Source organism: Uloborus diversus, chromosome 7 (genome assembly GCF_026930045.1).
Source record: "Uloborus diversus isolate 005 chromosome 7, Udiv.v.3.1, whole genome shotgun sequence".
Taxonomy (NCBI): domain Eukaryota; kingdom Metazoa; phylum Arthropoda; class Arachnida; order Araneae; family Uloboridae; genus Uloborus; species Uloborus diversus.
In genome coordinates this window covers 93,761,109-93,777,598 of record NC_072737.1, presented here as the reverse complement: position 1 = coordinate 93,777,598, position 16,490 = coordinate 93,761,109, and the positions used below count along the sequence as shown (strand labels likewise).

The 16,490-nt window shown below is 34.4% G+C and overlaps 1 protein-coding gene across 1 annotated transcript in view; it reads right to left on the bottom strand.

Moving 5' to 3' along the window:
* LOC129226794 (ATPase family AAA domain-containing protein 2-like) overlaps positions 1–16,490 on the bottom strand; it is an 81,784-nt gene that overhangs the window by 38,036 nt on the left and 27,258 nt on the right. The window contains 5 exon segments of the mRNA XM_054861423.1: positions 1,295–1,472; positions 2,640–2,852; positions 4,664–4,912; positions 5,314–5,462; positions 15,995–16,136. Coding sequence (XP_054717398.1) covers positions 1,295–1,472; positions 2,640–2,852; positions 4,664–4,912; positions 5,314–5,462; positions 15,995–16,136 — 931 coding nt within the window.

The following is a 16,490-nucleotide window of genomic DNA, read 5'->3' as shown; positions in this document are numbered from 1 at the left end:
TCTTTAATATGCACTGATTCTGCTTGCATTTTTTTTCAAAAACTGACAACCAATTAGGTTACATGTATAAAGGCCTACTAATAAAAAAATAATTGTCGTTGTGGCAACCAGCTGGCTTGATTGTTTATCGAGCTTTCTGCAGCAGCTACCTACACCGACTCATAGTTTGCTTATTTTTTAACTTTATTTAACTGATAGCAACTGTCAGCAAACAGTTTTGTTACCTAACATTTTCAAAGTAATCACTTTCAAATAAAAATAATATATTTCTTACCTTGATCCCAGTTATAAAATAGTAAAAGGAATAAATGAATTGCTAGAGCAAGTTGGGAAACTTCTGAGGGTGCTTGGTAAATTCAAGTAAGTGTTGTGCGCAAATCCAAAAGATCCGATAAAAAAATATATTTTTTTAATCTAAGGTCTAAGAAAACTTAGTTATCACTAAAAAGTTCAAAATAAAATCAGTACATAATTTATTGGTTACAACACTCGAGTAATTGTAGTTAATCCTAAAATATTCTTATTAAGGTTAATTCTGGAGCTGTTAATACAATTAAAAATTGAGCCAAGGAATGTAGGTATAGTAAAAGCTATTCATACAAAGCTGTATACCACAGCATTTTGGGTTTAATTTGCTCCAGACGTACATGTAACCGACCTCTCCCCACAATATAGTGCAATATTTTTGTTGAAAATTTCAAGATGAAATTTAATATTTATAATTGGGGAAATTTTTCAAAATTTAAGTATTTCAATTTTTATAAACTCTGAAATTAAGTTGAGGTGTTACCCACCAGATGGGTGTCACTTGGGAGGGGGGGGGGGAAGGACCGCCTTCTCTCAAAAATTTTTTTGACTCACACAGCAAAAAAAAAAAAAAAAAAAACCTCTCAAGTTACAGCTTTCAAAAATTGAAAATAGAGGCTTTGATCAACATCTATTTGTTAAACATTAAAGGAAAGCAAATCAATCCTATTCAATTTTTTTTTTAATGGGATTTTTAATATTCTCACTGCAGAAATCAAATAAAAAAGCCGGAGTCGGAGTTGGACGTTTCAAAATCCAAGAGTCGGAGTCAATAATTTTTCTTCCAAATCAGCAGCCCTGCTTTGCAGGGTTGCCAAATTCAAAGCTTGAAAAAACATACACTTAAAATTATCTCCCTATTTTTCCTTCTCCCCTCCTAGACTTATATAGATAGAATTATCTTAGCTGGCACCTAGTCAACACCCTATGCTAACCCTGATCTGACCGGATGTAGCACAGTCACAAAAAATGAAGGAAATAAGCTCACCATTTTCAACCAGGGAAAAAACAGGAAATATTTTAGAAATCTTGAAGAGGACATTTTGTAGCATGGCTTCAAGCAAGGGCTTCAAGAGGATGGGCAGGGGCCTAGCAGAGACTACTGAAGTCCGATGCATGGAAGGTTTCATCTTCTTGAGAGCACTTAAGAAATCCACTGGTTGTACCTGAGCAGACAAACAGTAAAATTTATTGCAAGTTTTCATTGGATATAACTATAGCTAATATGCTCACACAAAAATAAGTATATTCAAGCACTATAGAGGAAAAATATTCAGAAATATTGAAGAGAAATTAAGAAATCCCGACAAAAACATTACTGAAGGTCAATTAAAATGGCAAAATCAAATAACAAACTTTTCAAACAGTAAAAAAAAAACTGGCACTACTAAATTAAATATTTGTATTAAGCATTATCAAGCCATTTATTGAGCATATTGATTGTATAATAGAATAGCAGATAAAAATCATGCATTGCCTTATTAAAACAGATATTACCTACATACACATAATTAAAAGATTTTTTTACCTTATATTAATTGTTTACTATAGCAAAATATTTTCATGCTTTAAATGATTGCTCAGTTTCTTAAAAACCGAAAAGCACTTTTTAAAATCTTAATAAGTACTACAAATATTTTATTTTACAAAGATAAAATATTAAAACAGACACACATCAATAACACTTGGAATTTTTACAAGACAAAGTCACTCTTTAGTAAGAAAGAAGTATCCAAGTTTTAATTCGTCAAATTCATTATCTGAAGCATAACTAACCTCTAAGAAAAAAAGGATGATCTGATCCGGCTTGTATCTTAAAAAAAAGCTAACATGTAAAATACTCATATAAACTAAATAATAACGGATGATTGAGTAACCCGAGTGTTTCAACACTGAAACTCATGCCACGGCATGATAATTTGATATTATGTTTTGGGAATGTTTAACATGCAGGGAAAGGCTTTATTGTGACAAGGATGAACTTGATCCGGTAACTTACTGGTATGAGTTTTACTGGTAAAACTCATTTCAGGGGAATGAAGAAACAAAAGCAATTAACGCTATCTACTGGAGTTTATGGTTAATCCACTGGTGTTACAATTAAAATTACAAACTATCACTAAACAAACAATTGCTTTGTTCAAATGTAAAAGAGTAGAAGCAATTTTCACCCATCATACCTTGAGGGTGACTTTCTAGTAAACAATAATAATTAAAAAAAAAAAAAAAAAACATCAGCTCTTACACAAACTCAAAAAAGGTGACACATCAATAGGAAAATATTCCTCAAGATGGAAACATTTGAAAATTAGCAAAGCACAAATTGAACATACCTGAATTGTTTCTACATCTAACATCAATTTTTGCTTTGAGTGGTAGATCTGTGGGTATCGCCTGCGTAAGGCCACTAGGCCTGCCTCTGAACAGAGTGCCTTCAGGTCAGCCCCACAATAGCCGGCCGTTCGTGCTGCCAACTCCGAGATCAGTTGCCGTGGCAGAGAGGGAACCCAAGCTCCCGTCAGGATGTTCAGGATTTTTTCTCGAGACTGCAAGGGCAAGAAAAATTGAGCTTAGGATCGCTGTTTAGTTCACTGAGAGGAATAATGTTAGTTTACATAGTACAGTCGAACCTCGTAAAGCTGCCAATCTTAGAGACAGGCCGAAAGTTGGCGAAAGTTGAGGGTGGCGGTTTTAACGAGTTTTCCCCAAACATGCATAAATGCAGGTTTTCATGAAAATACATTTGAAGGAATGCATTTTCCTTTTCAAATGAAGTTTGAAACATAACAGCCATTGAATTTCCAGCAGTGTGTCACGGCTCAGGGACGATTCTTTGTCTCCTTTTTTTTTCCTTTTTTCCAGAACTTGAACAGTGTTTATCTATAAGCCAAAATGGTGCCCAAGTCCTAGTTTAATTTGGTGCCTCAATCACAATAAATCTGCATGTTATTGAAGTACAAGTTTCAAAAAAACTGGTAGAAATAAATAAATTTACCCTCTTTTGGTGTCCTTAAAATTATAGTGCCCAGGTTCATAGACCCACAGGACCGTGCATTAATCAGGCCCTGACAATAAATTGATGGCTTGTGAATCAGTATTTATTTTTAAACTCACAAATTAGAATTTTTTCGTGTATGTTAAAGATTGTTTTTGGTCTCTTAGGAGAAGGAAGCAAAAAAACACGAAATTATAGAATGTTGATATAAACTTGCTTGCTGAAGTCTGTGCAGTGTCAATAACAGGTTAAGTCTCAGCACCCTCCCCTGCTGACCGGAATAGAAAAGGGGTAAGGAATGAATGCTTTTGTAGCCGAGTAGTGAAATGTCAAAATGAAAAGGTTGAAAAAGTGGTGGAGCAGATAAGAGATCCGGTTAAAATTTGTGGAGATGTTGGTATCAAGCTCCTTGCGACTGAGTGTAGCAGGATTAAACAGAAAAAGAGATAAGAAAGCTGGATGTAGTGGCTAATGTATAGGAGCATTTGTATGGGGCATTAGTGGGCAGGTATGTGTGACATTCAATGATTTCCCCCTGCGGCTCCTCATGGACATTCACTCTCCTAAATGGCTTAATGCCAAGTTCGAATTACTTGACATGGTCTTTCAAGATGGCGGTTTAAAAAGCAATATTATCATACCAAGTATGCTTTTTCTTTTGAAAATCATTGGCCGTTGGCGGACGGTGGGGTGGCCGTTTAAGGAGGGAATTTGTATTGCATTCCTATACTGAACATTTTCTCCACCACATTCTTGGCAAACTAAGAGGGTGGCGGTTTAACAAGGTTCGACTGTATAAAGTTTTTCTTCTCTTGATAGAAGTTTCAGCTTGAACTTTCATTAAATTTCCATGGCCATTTATATACTAAAGAAATCAAAGGACAAAATAGGAAAATATTTATTAGAATGTTGCTAATTAAATAAGAGTGATATAATTTTTATTTTCTAGTACATTGAAAGATTAATGGAATCGATCAAGACAGGGACAACCACTTTCGATACACACTTATTTTACTATCAATATCAATGCCAGCTAGTTTTTTCTTTCTCTGTCTGTCTTACTTTTTTAGAAACAGTAATAAGCTGCGACATTAGCATACTATTTTGAGAACACATAATTAGTTATTTTAAGAAAAAAAGTTAAATTATGTTAAATTCATAAAAATTCAAAGCATTTATTTGAATAAATAGAAATTAAAAGCAAAAAAAAAAAAAAAAAACTTGCATTGTTTACATGAAAAAATATTCTTCGTACTGATATAACCTCATCATTAAGGTGCACTTTAATTTCTAGAACAGCACAGATTTAATTTTAAGACAATCCTTAAATGCTTCAAGCAGTGGCATCAACAAGCAACTTACTTGATATGAGGGCAAGGAAAAAGACAGCTCCCTGTCAAAGCGACCAGGCCTCCTGAGAGCAGGGTCAATGGCATCAGGTCGGTTGGTGGCACCAATGATGACTATCTCTCCTCGATTGTCCAGGCCATCCATCAAAGCCAATAGTGTAGAGACAATGGAACTGTGAATCTGGTCTTGACGAGTTGAACGCACAGGAGCCAGACCATCGATCTCATCAAAGAAGATGATAGCAGGTCGCATGGTGTATGCCTATAAATATGCAAACAATGTATTGAAACATATTAAACAGTGCCTCTGACACAAGACACTCTATGCACAATTCCAAACCTATAAATCATCAGCATCACTGCCCAGTAAAATAATACAAAGTAAAATAAAAAACGAAAAGCCCTTCAAGGGATCTATCTCATCACAGGAAAAAAAAATGCTGAGAAAAGGACCCTCTTACTTATAACAGTGAGCTTTCTAAACTAAGACAAAAAGAAAACAGGCAATAAAAAATTCCACTGTCTGGTCCTAGAGCTGATGATGCAAGAAGGATTTTATTGTCCTTTTCTGATTCAGTAAAGTTTAGAATGTCTATGTTCTTAACCTAGACAGACTTGCTTACATTGATGACATACCACGCTACAAGGGGCACATACACTTACTTGATCAAAAAGGAGTCTCAGTTGTCTCTCGGACTCACCAACCCATTTGCTGAGGCAATCAGCTCCCTTACGCATGAAGAAGGCAACACGTTTATCACCACTGCAGCACTCATTGGCCAGAGCTCGAGCCACCAGGGTTTTGCCAGTACCTATTGAAAAGTTGTCAATCAAGTAAGTCTTGGCGAGAGTAATCAAATTCAGCAAAAATATTAATCATTAAAAATATCATCATAGCTGCTGGAAAATGAAAAATCCATTTTATTGCATGATAAACATTTTTGATGAAATTTCCGCTTCAGGATGGTAAATAAAAGAAAATATTGCAGCAATTAGGATTTTTTCTTCCATACATGCAAAGTATGGCAAAAACAAAACAATTTTCTGATAAATAATCTGTAAGAATCATACGCTCAGATATAAAAACCAGCCACTGGAAGGAGAGCTGAGTTCCCCATTTTAGAACAATCAGGGGAAGGATAAAAGAACATGTTCCCGCACTGTTTACATTCAACTCTGATGGCCTTTTCAAAATTAAACTACCTGCATAATCTATAGATAAAATACCATTTGTAAATTTACGTTTGATATTACAGACCCTTTTCTTTAGATTACCCTTTGATACTACATACAAAATATAGTGATTAACTAAAGTTCACGCTTGTATAAAAGCAGATGCTATGAAGACAAACACAGATAAAAATAGTAAATATCTAATGCATATTTTTAATCCCTTGAAACATTAAAAAACATTAAACTAAGTAGAGCTTCAACATTAATAAAAGTACAACAAATCTAACACTTACTAAACTCTACAACAGCAATACAACCTAAGAAATATTCCGAAGATCTTTGAATCACAACTAAATATACCAAGTTGTGCTCAGCATAATGCTCTCTATATATAGTAGCAACAATTTGCATGCTAACATTTAATTCCAAAAGCGGAGGGCATTTGCAGATGCAATAGAATCTTGCAAGGTATTTCATGATGTTCCATGGTCTAACTACCAGGGTTCATACTCTATTTGGATGAAAAAATTCCATGACTTTTCCAGGACTTTTTCATGACTTCATGAAAATTTTCATGACCTTGTTACACGAAGATAATAGTACTAATTAATATAAAACTTGCCTTTTTTTTGGAAATAAGCATTAGGAAAACTTTTATGTGAATGCCACTACCTGATTGAAAAAATGTCAGTGTACACCTAAAAAACTGAATAATTCTTACCTGTTTTCATCATATAAGTTTAAGTTAAGTAAAACTACAGTAAATGATGATTAAATGTCGACTTTTTTTTTTTATATATAAACAGGCAGAATGATAATGATTGGGGGAAAGGTTGAATGAATCATTACTAAGTTTCAATAAATTTGCTTCAAAAGTTGCCTTTTAGTGTCAACTTGACAATTTTTTGGTTCTTTAAAATAAAGCCACATTCATGTTTCTAAACCAGATATTTATTTAAAAAAATAAAAATAAAAATATTTCATTGTAAATAAATTGTTTGATTTGAATGTACTTGTTTACTTATTTGTACATTTTCAAATGCATATAAATTAATAGGTTCAGAAATTCCAGAACATGTTTAAATAATGACACTGAGCGTACCAGTGTGTCACATGGATTAGTTTTGCGGGCCGTATATTGAGCACTACTGTTTTTGAGCATTAGAATTCCCCTATTTCTGTATTCTATCGCATGACTAAAGATTGTCCAAAACCTTCAACAAATTGAGATAAACTCCGATAAATTTTAAAATAAAGGTTTAGGAGTGACGGAAACGAACTTGGATGCAATGTTTTTTGAGATCGTTCAATTTTCCAGTTTAAATAGCTTTCATGGTGCAATACTAAATCATTCAAGATTTCTAACACTCTTTTTAGCTACTGTTACTTTTCCCCAGAACATTTTTCCATGACTGAAAATAAATTTTCATGACTTAGACTGAAAATTTCAATTTTCCATGACTTTTTCAGGTCTGAAATTTGCTTATTTTCTTTCCATGACTTTCCAGGATTTCCATGACCCGTACGAACCCTGAACTACATTACCGAACAATGAAAAGTTGTTATATATTCAGCTAGAAAAGCCAAAGAATGATGACTCTCCAGAAATACAGAGATATTACTCTCAACTATCATTATCAATTTAAATATAAGTAATTAATAAACTTTTAAATATTTTTTAAATAAATAAAAATCTAAAAGAAACAAGGCTATTATTATCAAAACAAACTATTACACTTTACAAATTTTATTTTAAGTAGGGCAATAAGTCAATAATTAAAGCCAATGCTTTTTTAGGAGAAAAAATGTCATCTTTATATATTATTGCTGTAGCCTGTTTTTGGTTTCTACGCCAGATTTTCCTCAATTCTTGATCGATTTCTTTGATTTACGCCTTATTTTAAAGTTTATGGTGCTGGCTACTGACGAAAAACAGACCCACGGTCTAAAAAAAGTTTTTTCAGCCGAAAAAACCTGTTTTAAACGAACCAGAATGAGGTTTTTGGTTAAACTTATAACTTTAATTTGCGCTATGACCGACAGAGCTGAATAGCTTGATCGGCAGAGCGTTCTCTTCGTAACCAGGAGAATGCGTGTTCGGGCCCACGTCCGGACAATCTGCAACAAAAAATTAAAGAAATATCGCGCATTACGTGATCACTTAATTAAGTGAATAACAACTATGAAGGAATAGAATAAATGAGAAGGAAACGCTCCTTGCTGATATGAAAACTTGAAGTGACTTTGTGCTAAATTACTTCGGAATTGTACGTTTTTTTTTTCTTTTTAAGCTTTGGCTCTGGTAAGAAAATTAAAACATAATGTAAGCGAAAATATAAGTAACAGGTTTAAGATTTCAGACTACAATAGAATTGTTTTTTGTTCAGAAAAAAATAATAAATCGTATATTGAAATATATATTCTTCTAATGAGTTTTTGACTCTTTGTACAAATAAAAAAATTACTACCTCAATTTGAAGAGTAAAATATATATTTTTTCTTCTTTTTGCAAAAAAACAAATTGCTTATCACATTTTTACTACATTCGAAAAGCTACGTTTAAAAAAGAGCACAGTTCAATTTATTTTGTATTTCAACCCTGCTGTTAAATGATGAACACGTGCTGCCACCTAAGTCATAACGGTTCAAGCAGCCTGCGGTAACAAATTGTAAAATTTTCAAGAATAAAAAAATGTTTCTTCAATATCTTATCTTATATATTATTTCCTTCTCATTTTAAAACTTATCAGGCTGGCTAATGAAGAAAAATAGACTTACGGTCGAAAAAAAGTTTTCGAAAGTGCCCCTTGTTGTTTCAAAACCTTGATGCTGCCTGTAGTTCTTATGCATATTTTAAAAGCAAAGTTCTAATGCAGTTTTCCATTTTTTACGTCGCTTTCGGCAAAAAAAAAAAAAAAAAAGCCTGTGTGTGTTCATGTTTTAATAAAGCTTAAAAGCACTGGACTTAGTTGTTTGGTTAAATTGATAAGTTTTTTCGGTAGAGCGTTCGGCTATAAACTATCTGAACTTCGGGCAAGTTTGGGCTGTCCGAAAGAATATCAAATTTATATTAGTATTTCGCATTACATGTACTCATAACATACAAACGTAATAAAATAAATGCAGTGGGAATGCTACTTGGTGTTCCGACTCCTTTATGCAGGCTACAGTTATCATTCGGATAAGTTGACTGTTAATCGAAGAGTGTTCTTTCTTTTTTTTAAGCTTTGACTACATCCAGAACACTCAGCATAATGTAAGCATAAAAAAATATTAGATTTACCTAAAGGAAATCCTTTTTGTGCAGAAAAACATTTTCATTGTATGCTGAAATGTAGATGTTTCTAATAGCAGTGTTCGACCTTTTATACAAATGAAAAAATACTATGACAAATTAAAACTACGAGTTTCACCCAGTAAACCTTTCATTTTTTATTCGCACAAATACGATATAAAGCATTAAAATTATTATCAACTCCATTAGCAAGAAATCATTTTCTACTCCTCTGCTTTCTGCTGGAAAAAAAATATATTTTGTCTACGATCGAAAAATTATACTTAAAAAACGGACTCAGTTCAACTGGTTTTGGTTTTGAATTTTAAGTGTTAGATTAAAAGAGAAACATGTGCGGGCATTTAAGCCGTAATTCATAAAGCAATCTTCTGTGTGAAATAGTTCAATATTCAAAGATAAAAACACTTATTTTCAATCTAATTTATTACTTCTCTAGAATGTTCGTTTCAATCGCTACGTGAGATATTCGTCATTCTTTAATCAAATTAAATGCTTTTCGAATAATTTTAAATCGTATCATGCTGGCTAATGACAAAACATAGACGCATGATCTTATTATATTTTTTTCGGCGAAAAACTTTTTTACTGTGTTTTATTACGCATTCCTTCAATGAATAGCTTTCGAAAAGGAAGGCGCAATTGCTAGGTTTGTTGGGGTGTCGGGCTGTTAATCAGAATGGCGCCAATTCGAATCCGTGCCAATAGATATCTCTTTAATATTTCTTTTTTTCCCGTCAGATGCTCACATAGGCAGGACTGTATTTGCCACAACCTGTTTTTTTACATGCACAATTATTGCTTTTTCACGAGTCACTACTCAGCCACACTTTTAATGATATTTATGTTTGAATTGAAAATACGTATGACCAAAAGGTGAGCGATGATCAAATTATCACAACGTTGTATTTAACGAGGTTTTGTTACTGATGTCTTTAAATTACATGCCTTCTCTTCTGCGCTTCCTTTTTTTTCGGTTCTTCTTCATAATGTTCTTCCTTTGAAATTCTTAAAGAGCGAAATACCTTATGAAACGATTTGAAGCACAGTGCGGAGTTCCGCACGGGTCGATTAGTTCATAATTAAGAAACTTTGTTTTCTCCAATGTTTGAAAACAATAAGCTAAAAGAAAATAATAAAAAGTTACTGCATTTGAAAAGTAATGAGCTAAAATTATTCCTATTTTCCATGTGCAAGAGAGAAAAAGCTGAGAATGTTTCCATACATAAAGATTAAAATTGTATGATTATGAATGTTCAATTAAAACATTTTGCTCTAGAAAATTTTAGGAACGATCAAATGGAATCAAATAATGGAATTGTAGTTTACTTTTCTAAAACCTTGAATAGCAGTAGTTGAGTTATCATTCCAACTGAAAATGTTTAAATAGTTATCACTAAGGTATTAACTGCAGTGATACGTTATACCAACAATTTTAGATTTTTTGAACTATTAAAGGAGGATTATCTTTACTAATAATAAAGCTGAAAGTCTCTCTGTCTGGAGGATGTCTGGATGTCTGTGATGCGTATAGCGCCTAGACCGTTCAGCCGATTTTCATGAAATTTGGCACAAAGTTAGTTTGTAGCATGGGAGTGTGTACCTCGAAGCGATTTTTCAAAAATTCGATGTGGTTCTTTTTCTATTCCAATTTTAAGAAAAAAAATATCATAAGATTGACGAGTAAATTACGAAATTATCATAACGTGGAACCGTAACATGGGCACAAGCCAATTGGCGAGATACGAAATTATCATAACGTGGAACCGTAAGATGGGTACAAGCCAACTGGCGAGAAAATTCACCATACATTATTTGTAAATATACAGGCAAACCAAAAGACCTTTTGATTTTTCTATTACGGGCAAAGCCGTGCGGGTATCACTAGTAGTATATAAATACAATAAGTCAAGTCACAATCAAATGCAAAGAAATTTTCCAAGAGACTCGAACAGCAGCAGAACCTTGCTTGAAGCATATCATATGATTTCAAATATTATGTCCAGCAGGAGTCAATTGGATTCTTATTTAAGGAAAGTGCAAAAACATACAGCTAATCTTTCAACCTTAACAGACGCAACCTGTTTTTTTAAGTGGAGGATTGTTACAAATGAATTTCTCAGAAACGATACCAAATTCTGCTAAAAATCTATACTACTTTATAAAGAGAAGAGGGCGGATTTTTGTGTGTTTATATGTTCAAAGTAATCTCTGGAACCACTGCACCTATATGAAGAATTCTTTCACTATGTGAAAGGTGCTTTCTTACTGAGTGACATAGGCTATTATTCGAAATCCGATAATTAGTTCTTTTTTTGTTCCAATTACGGCCCAAGTTTCACATAAATATCCAAATATGGGAGTGAAAAATTACTTGCACATAATAATATCATATATCGTTGAAAAAAGCAGAATTTCCCGCTTTCTAAACAATTTGTTTCGACGCTCTAACTTAATTACGGCGAGAGTAATTTGCGTTTTTAACTCGAACTTTTTTAGGCTTAGCTGAAATTTAGGCACTACTTTCTTCATTGAATCTGTCAGTAAAAAGTGAAGGAATTGTCCCAGAGTTTTCTTTTTGACGCCAATAGAAAAAGCGACATTTTTTAATCCAGATTTCTCTCGACCAATGGTCGAAAAACTTAGCTTCAAAGGAAAAAAGTTACAAGCGTTTTTAAATAAAATTCGAAAAATGCCATTTTGATTCGGGTTGTGAACCATTTTATTTTTAAGTTTCCATGGTTATGTTTTCTGAATCCATTGTTTATTTCGTTATTTTGATTTAATTTCTTAAACTATTTCATTTTGTGTTTCCATAGTTACACTTTTAAAATCCATCTTTCACATTTAAATTTCTTCGAAGCATTTTAAAATCTATGGTCATTGTTTGGAAGGGTAATTTGGCATGGTGTTTTTTTTCTTCTTTTAATTAAGTCTGATTGTTGAATATATGTCAGTTGACACAATTTTTATTCTCAAGGTAGACCGGGCAAAGGCGGGCAACGCGGCTCCTAATATATAAAGATTTGAAAGCTACTATAAATGTGATTTTAAACTTTTTTCTTTGTTTGGCAAAACATTTATTATTGCCAAAGAAAAAACATCTGCTTCACTCGCAAAAGGGCTGGGTTACGGAAGCTTGTAGCCCAGTCAATAAAGGTTTCGTGTCGCAACTAATTTAGGGAAAGCTAAATTTTTGCAGGTTGTTAATACATAAAGAATACACTAAAAAAATACAAAGTCTCGACCCCCACCCCTCTTGCTTTCTCTCCCACTCCCTCCGAAACATTTAAAGAGCAGTACTATGATTATACGCTTTTCGTGTCGCAACTAATTAATGAAAAGCTGAATTTTGGCAGGATGTTAGTACACAAAGTACACACTAAAAAGCCACAAAGTCCCGACCCCACCCTTCTTGCTTTCCCCCCCCCCACCCCTTCCGAAACATTTCAATAGCGGTACTATGATTATATGCTTTTTGTGTCGCAACTAATTAGGGGAAAGCTGAATTTCGGCACGATGTTAGTACATAATATCTTTTTTTAAAAAGTACAAAGTCCCGACCCCCACTCTTCTTGCTTTCTCTCCCACCCCCCTCCGAAACATTGCAAGAGCAGTACTATGATATTACTTTTTTGTGTCGCAACTAATTAGGGGAAAGCTGAATTTTGGCAGGATGTTAGTACATAAAGTATACACTAAAAAGCCACAAAGTCCCGACCCCCACCCCTCTTGCTTTCCCCCCACCCCTCCGAAACATTGCAAGAACAGTATTATGATTGTTCACTTTTCGAGTCGCAACTAATTAAGAGAAAGCTGAATTTTGGCAGGATGTTAGTATGCAATGTATTCTTTAAAAAAGTACAAAGTCCCGACCTGCACCCCTCTTTCTCCCCCCCCCTCCGAAACATTGCAAGAGCAGTATTATGATTATACGCTTTTCATGTCCCAACTAAACAAGGGAAAGCTGATTTTTTTTCAAGATGTTGGTATACTAAGTATACACTAAAAAAATACAAAGTCCTTACCCTTATTGCTCCCCCCCCCCCCCCCACACCGTCTGAAACACCTTATAAACCAGTGGTGTCCAACCTACGTCCCAGGGGTCACATCCGGTCCATGAAACTGATCAGTGTGAACCGTTGTTTTGCGAAATGTTACAACTCGAGGACTATGTAGCAACTGGTTTCTGAAAAACAGGTTGCATTAAAAAAAAATGCATCAAGTTATTATAACTACAATTTTTCTTTTATAAGGTGTCATTTAACAGTTTGTTGGCTTGGTCTGAAATATTGTTACAATGTATTCTACTACAGTGTCCACACATAGACGTACAATCGAACCAATTTTACGACAGCTACAGTTTGTAACACAATGTTTTACAGTTGCAAGATATTAGTAGGAGAATTTCACTTGGAGCAGAGAGGTAATTGTCATGATCTTAGGAATCAGTCTGTTGCTTAAAATATATTTCCAAACCCATTCTTCTGCTGGAAGTTTAAAACCTAACCAAGTTTGAATAAAAGTTTGTGAAAAGCAAGTAATCACAAAAATGTCCCTAAAGTACACTTTTGATTTATCAAAACTTCCACCAACTTCAGACGTCACTCATCAACATCTTTTTAAGGTTTCCACCAGAGTTTTAGGGTCAACACCAGATTCAATCTGGATTAGGTTTTAAACTTCCGCCAGAAGAGTGGGGTTGGCATTATACTTCATGAAACAGACTGATTCCTAAGTTCATGAAGATTACCTCTGCTTCAAGTGATCTTCTCCAATTAGTATCTTGCAATTGAAAAGATTATGTGTTTCAATCTGCATCTGTCGTAAAGCTAGGTTCGATTGCACATCTACGTGTGGACACTGTAGTGGAATGCACAGTAACAATATTTCGGACCAAACCAACGAAATATTAGAAGATGGCCCCTTATTACATTGTTGATCCATTTCAAGAAAATGACTATTATCATATTATTATCTATAAATTTTGTTCAAACATTTCTTTCCAAGAGTAATGATAAAAGGCTATTAATTAGTTGAAGTTACTTTTTGGTTTTTGTTGTGAGATTTCTGCATATGATTAAGTTGGTAAAATGGTGAAATTGATCTATCTAAATAAACAGTGTATGTTTCATAATTTGTGTACAACAGTGGTCCCCAACAATGTTTTCAGAAACCAATTTCTAAACGTTTGGTTAACAATTTGTAACATTGTCATTAATCGTGCTCTTCGAGTTGTAACATTTCACAAAACAACGGGCAACACGGAGCAGATTCGCGGGCCGGCTACGGCACCTGGGCCTTAGGTTGGGCACCACTGGTTTATAATATTGTTAGGAGTGAAATAAAAAAAATTAACACCCCAGTAACATCATAAGTTCGCAAGCTGTACGCGTATAATCATAGTACTGAACTGATCTCTGTGCAATGTTTTGAAAGGAGGGGGGCGGGAGCAGCAAGAGGGGTTGGGGTCGGGACTGTCTAGGTTTTAGTGTACACTTTATGTACTAACATCGTGCAAAAATTCAGCTTTCTCTTAATTGGCTGCGAAAAGAAAAGCAAATAATCATAGTACTGCTCTTGATGGTCTAAGTGTTTCAAAGAGTGTGGGGGGGGGGAAGCACGAAGGGTAGGGGTCGGGACTTTGTTTTTATTTTAGTGTTTTCTTTATTTACTAACATCCTGACAAAATTCAGCTTTCCTCTAATTAGTTGCGACACAAAAAGCGTATAATCATAGTACTGCTATTGCAATGTTTTGGAGGAGGTGGGGGAAAGCAAGACGGGTGGGGGTCGGGACTTTGTGGCTTTTTAGTGTATACTTTATATACTAACATCCTGCCAAAAATCAGCTTTCCCCTAATTAGTTGCGACACGAAAAAGTATAATCATAGTACTGCTCTTGCAATGTTTCGGAGGGGGGTGGGGGAGAAAGCAAGAGTGGGGGTCGGGACTTTGTGGCTTTTTAGTGTGTACCTTATGTACAAACATCCTGCCAAAATTGAGCTTTCCCCTAATTAGTTGCGACACCAAAAACGTATAATCATAATACTGCTCTTGCAATGTTTCGGAGGGGAGTGGGGGAGAAAGCAAGAGGGGTGGAGGTTGGGACTTTGAGGCGCTAAGCAGTTCAGTCTAGGAATATTGTTTTAAAGCAACCGTAAATGTAATTCATTGTTTTGGCAATTTGTTTTGAAAGAAAAGGAACTTTTAATATGTTTTTATCCTAGTGAAATGTACAACATTTTCTTTTTTTCTGGAGATGATTTTTGAATGTTCCCCTGGATGTTTTTTTTTCTTTCGTTAGACATATGGATCATGATGTTGCTGGGCGAGTTTGGCGATAAAAAATAGAGTTGGGAAACTATTCTTACATTTGGAAGATGTTATTCGATGTCTCTTTTTTGTTTATTTGGCGAAATATTTTCAATTGCAGTAAAAACCGCTTCACTCGCTAATTAAGTTTTAAAGCAATTGTAAATCTAATTGAATAATTTGACGAAAAGTTTTAAATTCCAAAGACTTTAATAGGTTTTTTTTCCTTGAAAAGGTGTGTATGAACAAAGAAAAATTATTATTTCACATCAGAGAGAGGGGAGGGGACGTCATTTTTTTTTCTTCAACAGACTTCCATTAAATTTTTAGCACGGGCATCACTGTGCAGGTACTGCTATTAATACAGTGAAACCTGTGTATAACGATACTGTCTATAACAATAACCTATCTATAACAATATATATATATTTTTTTTTGGCCCCAGCAAAATGTCAGCATGAATACTCAAACTGTCTATAACGATAACCTGTCTATTACAACATTTTTTTTAGGTCCCAACAGTTTCGTTGTAGACAGGTTTTACTGTAATAGTAAAATTACTAACCTGGAGGTCCATAAAATAATACCCCTCGTGGCGGAGTAATGTTGAACCTCTGAAACACTTCAGGATACATTAAAGGAAACAACACCATTTCTTTTAGGGACTGGATGTGCTTGTCTAGGCCTCCAATGTGTTCAAAAGTCACCTGAAAAGTGTTTAAAGAGCATGAAGTACAACAACACAAAAATTGGAAAGGTCCTTGATAACAGTGATATTCTATACATTTAAAACATTTCTTTAACTGTTACTTTTTGCACAAAGGCATTTGTTCACTGCTCTTGATAGTATTTCATAGAACATTGATGCGCCATGAAGTTAAATAGTGTTGTGCAAAAATGAATAAATGCTGTGACGCCATTGAAAGCTTTTGTCAGTTTCCTATTGTGGGACCAACACTTTAGGGCAGCGGTTCCCAACCTTCTTAGCTGTGTGGCCCACCAGTTTTGGAGAAAATGCCATTGAGGCTCACTAACTACTATACATTACTTGCACAGCCTAA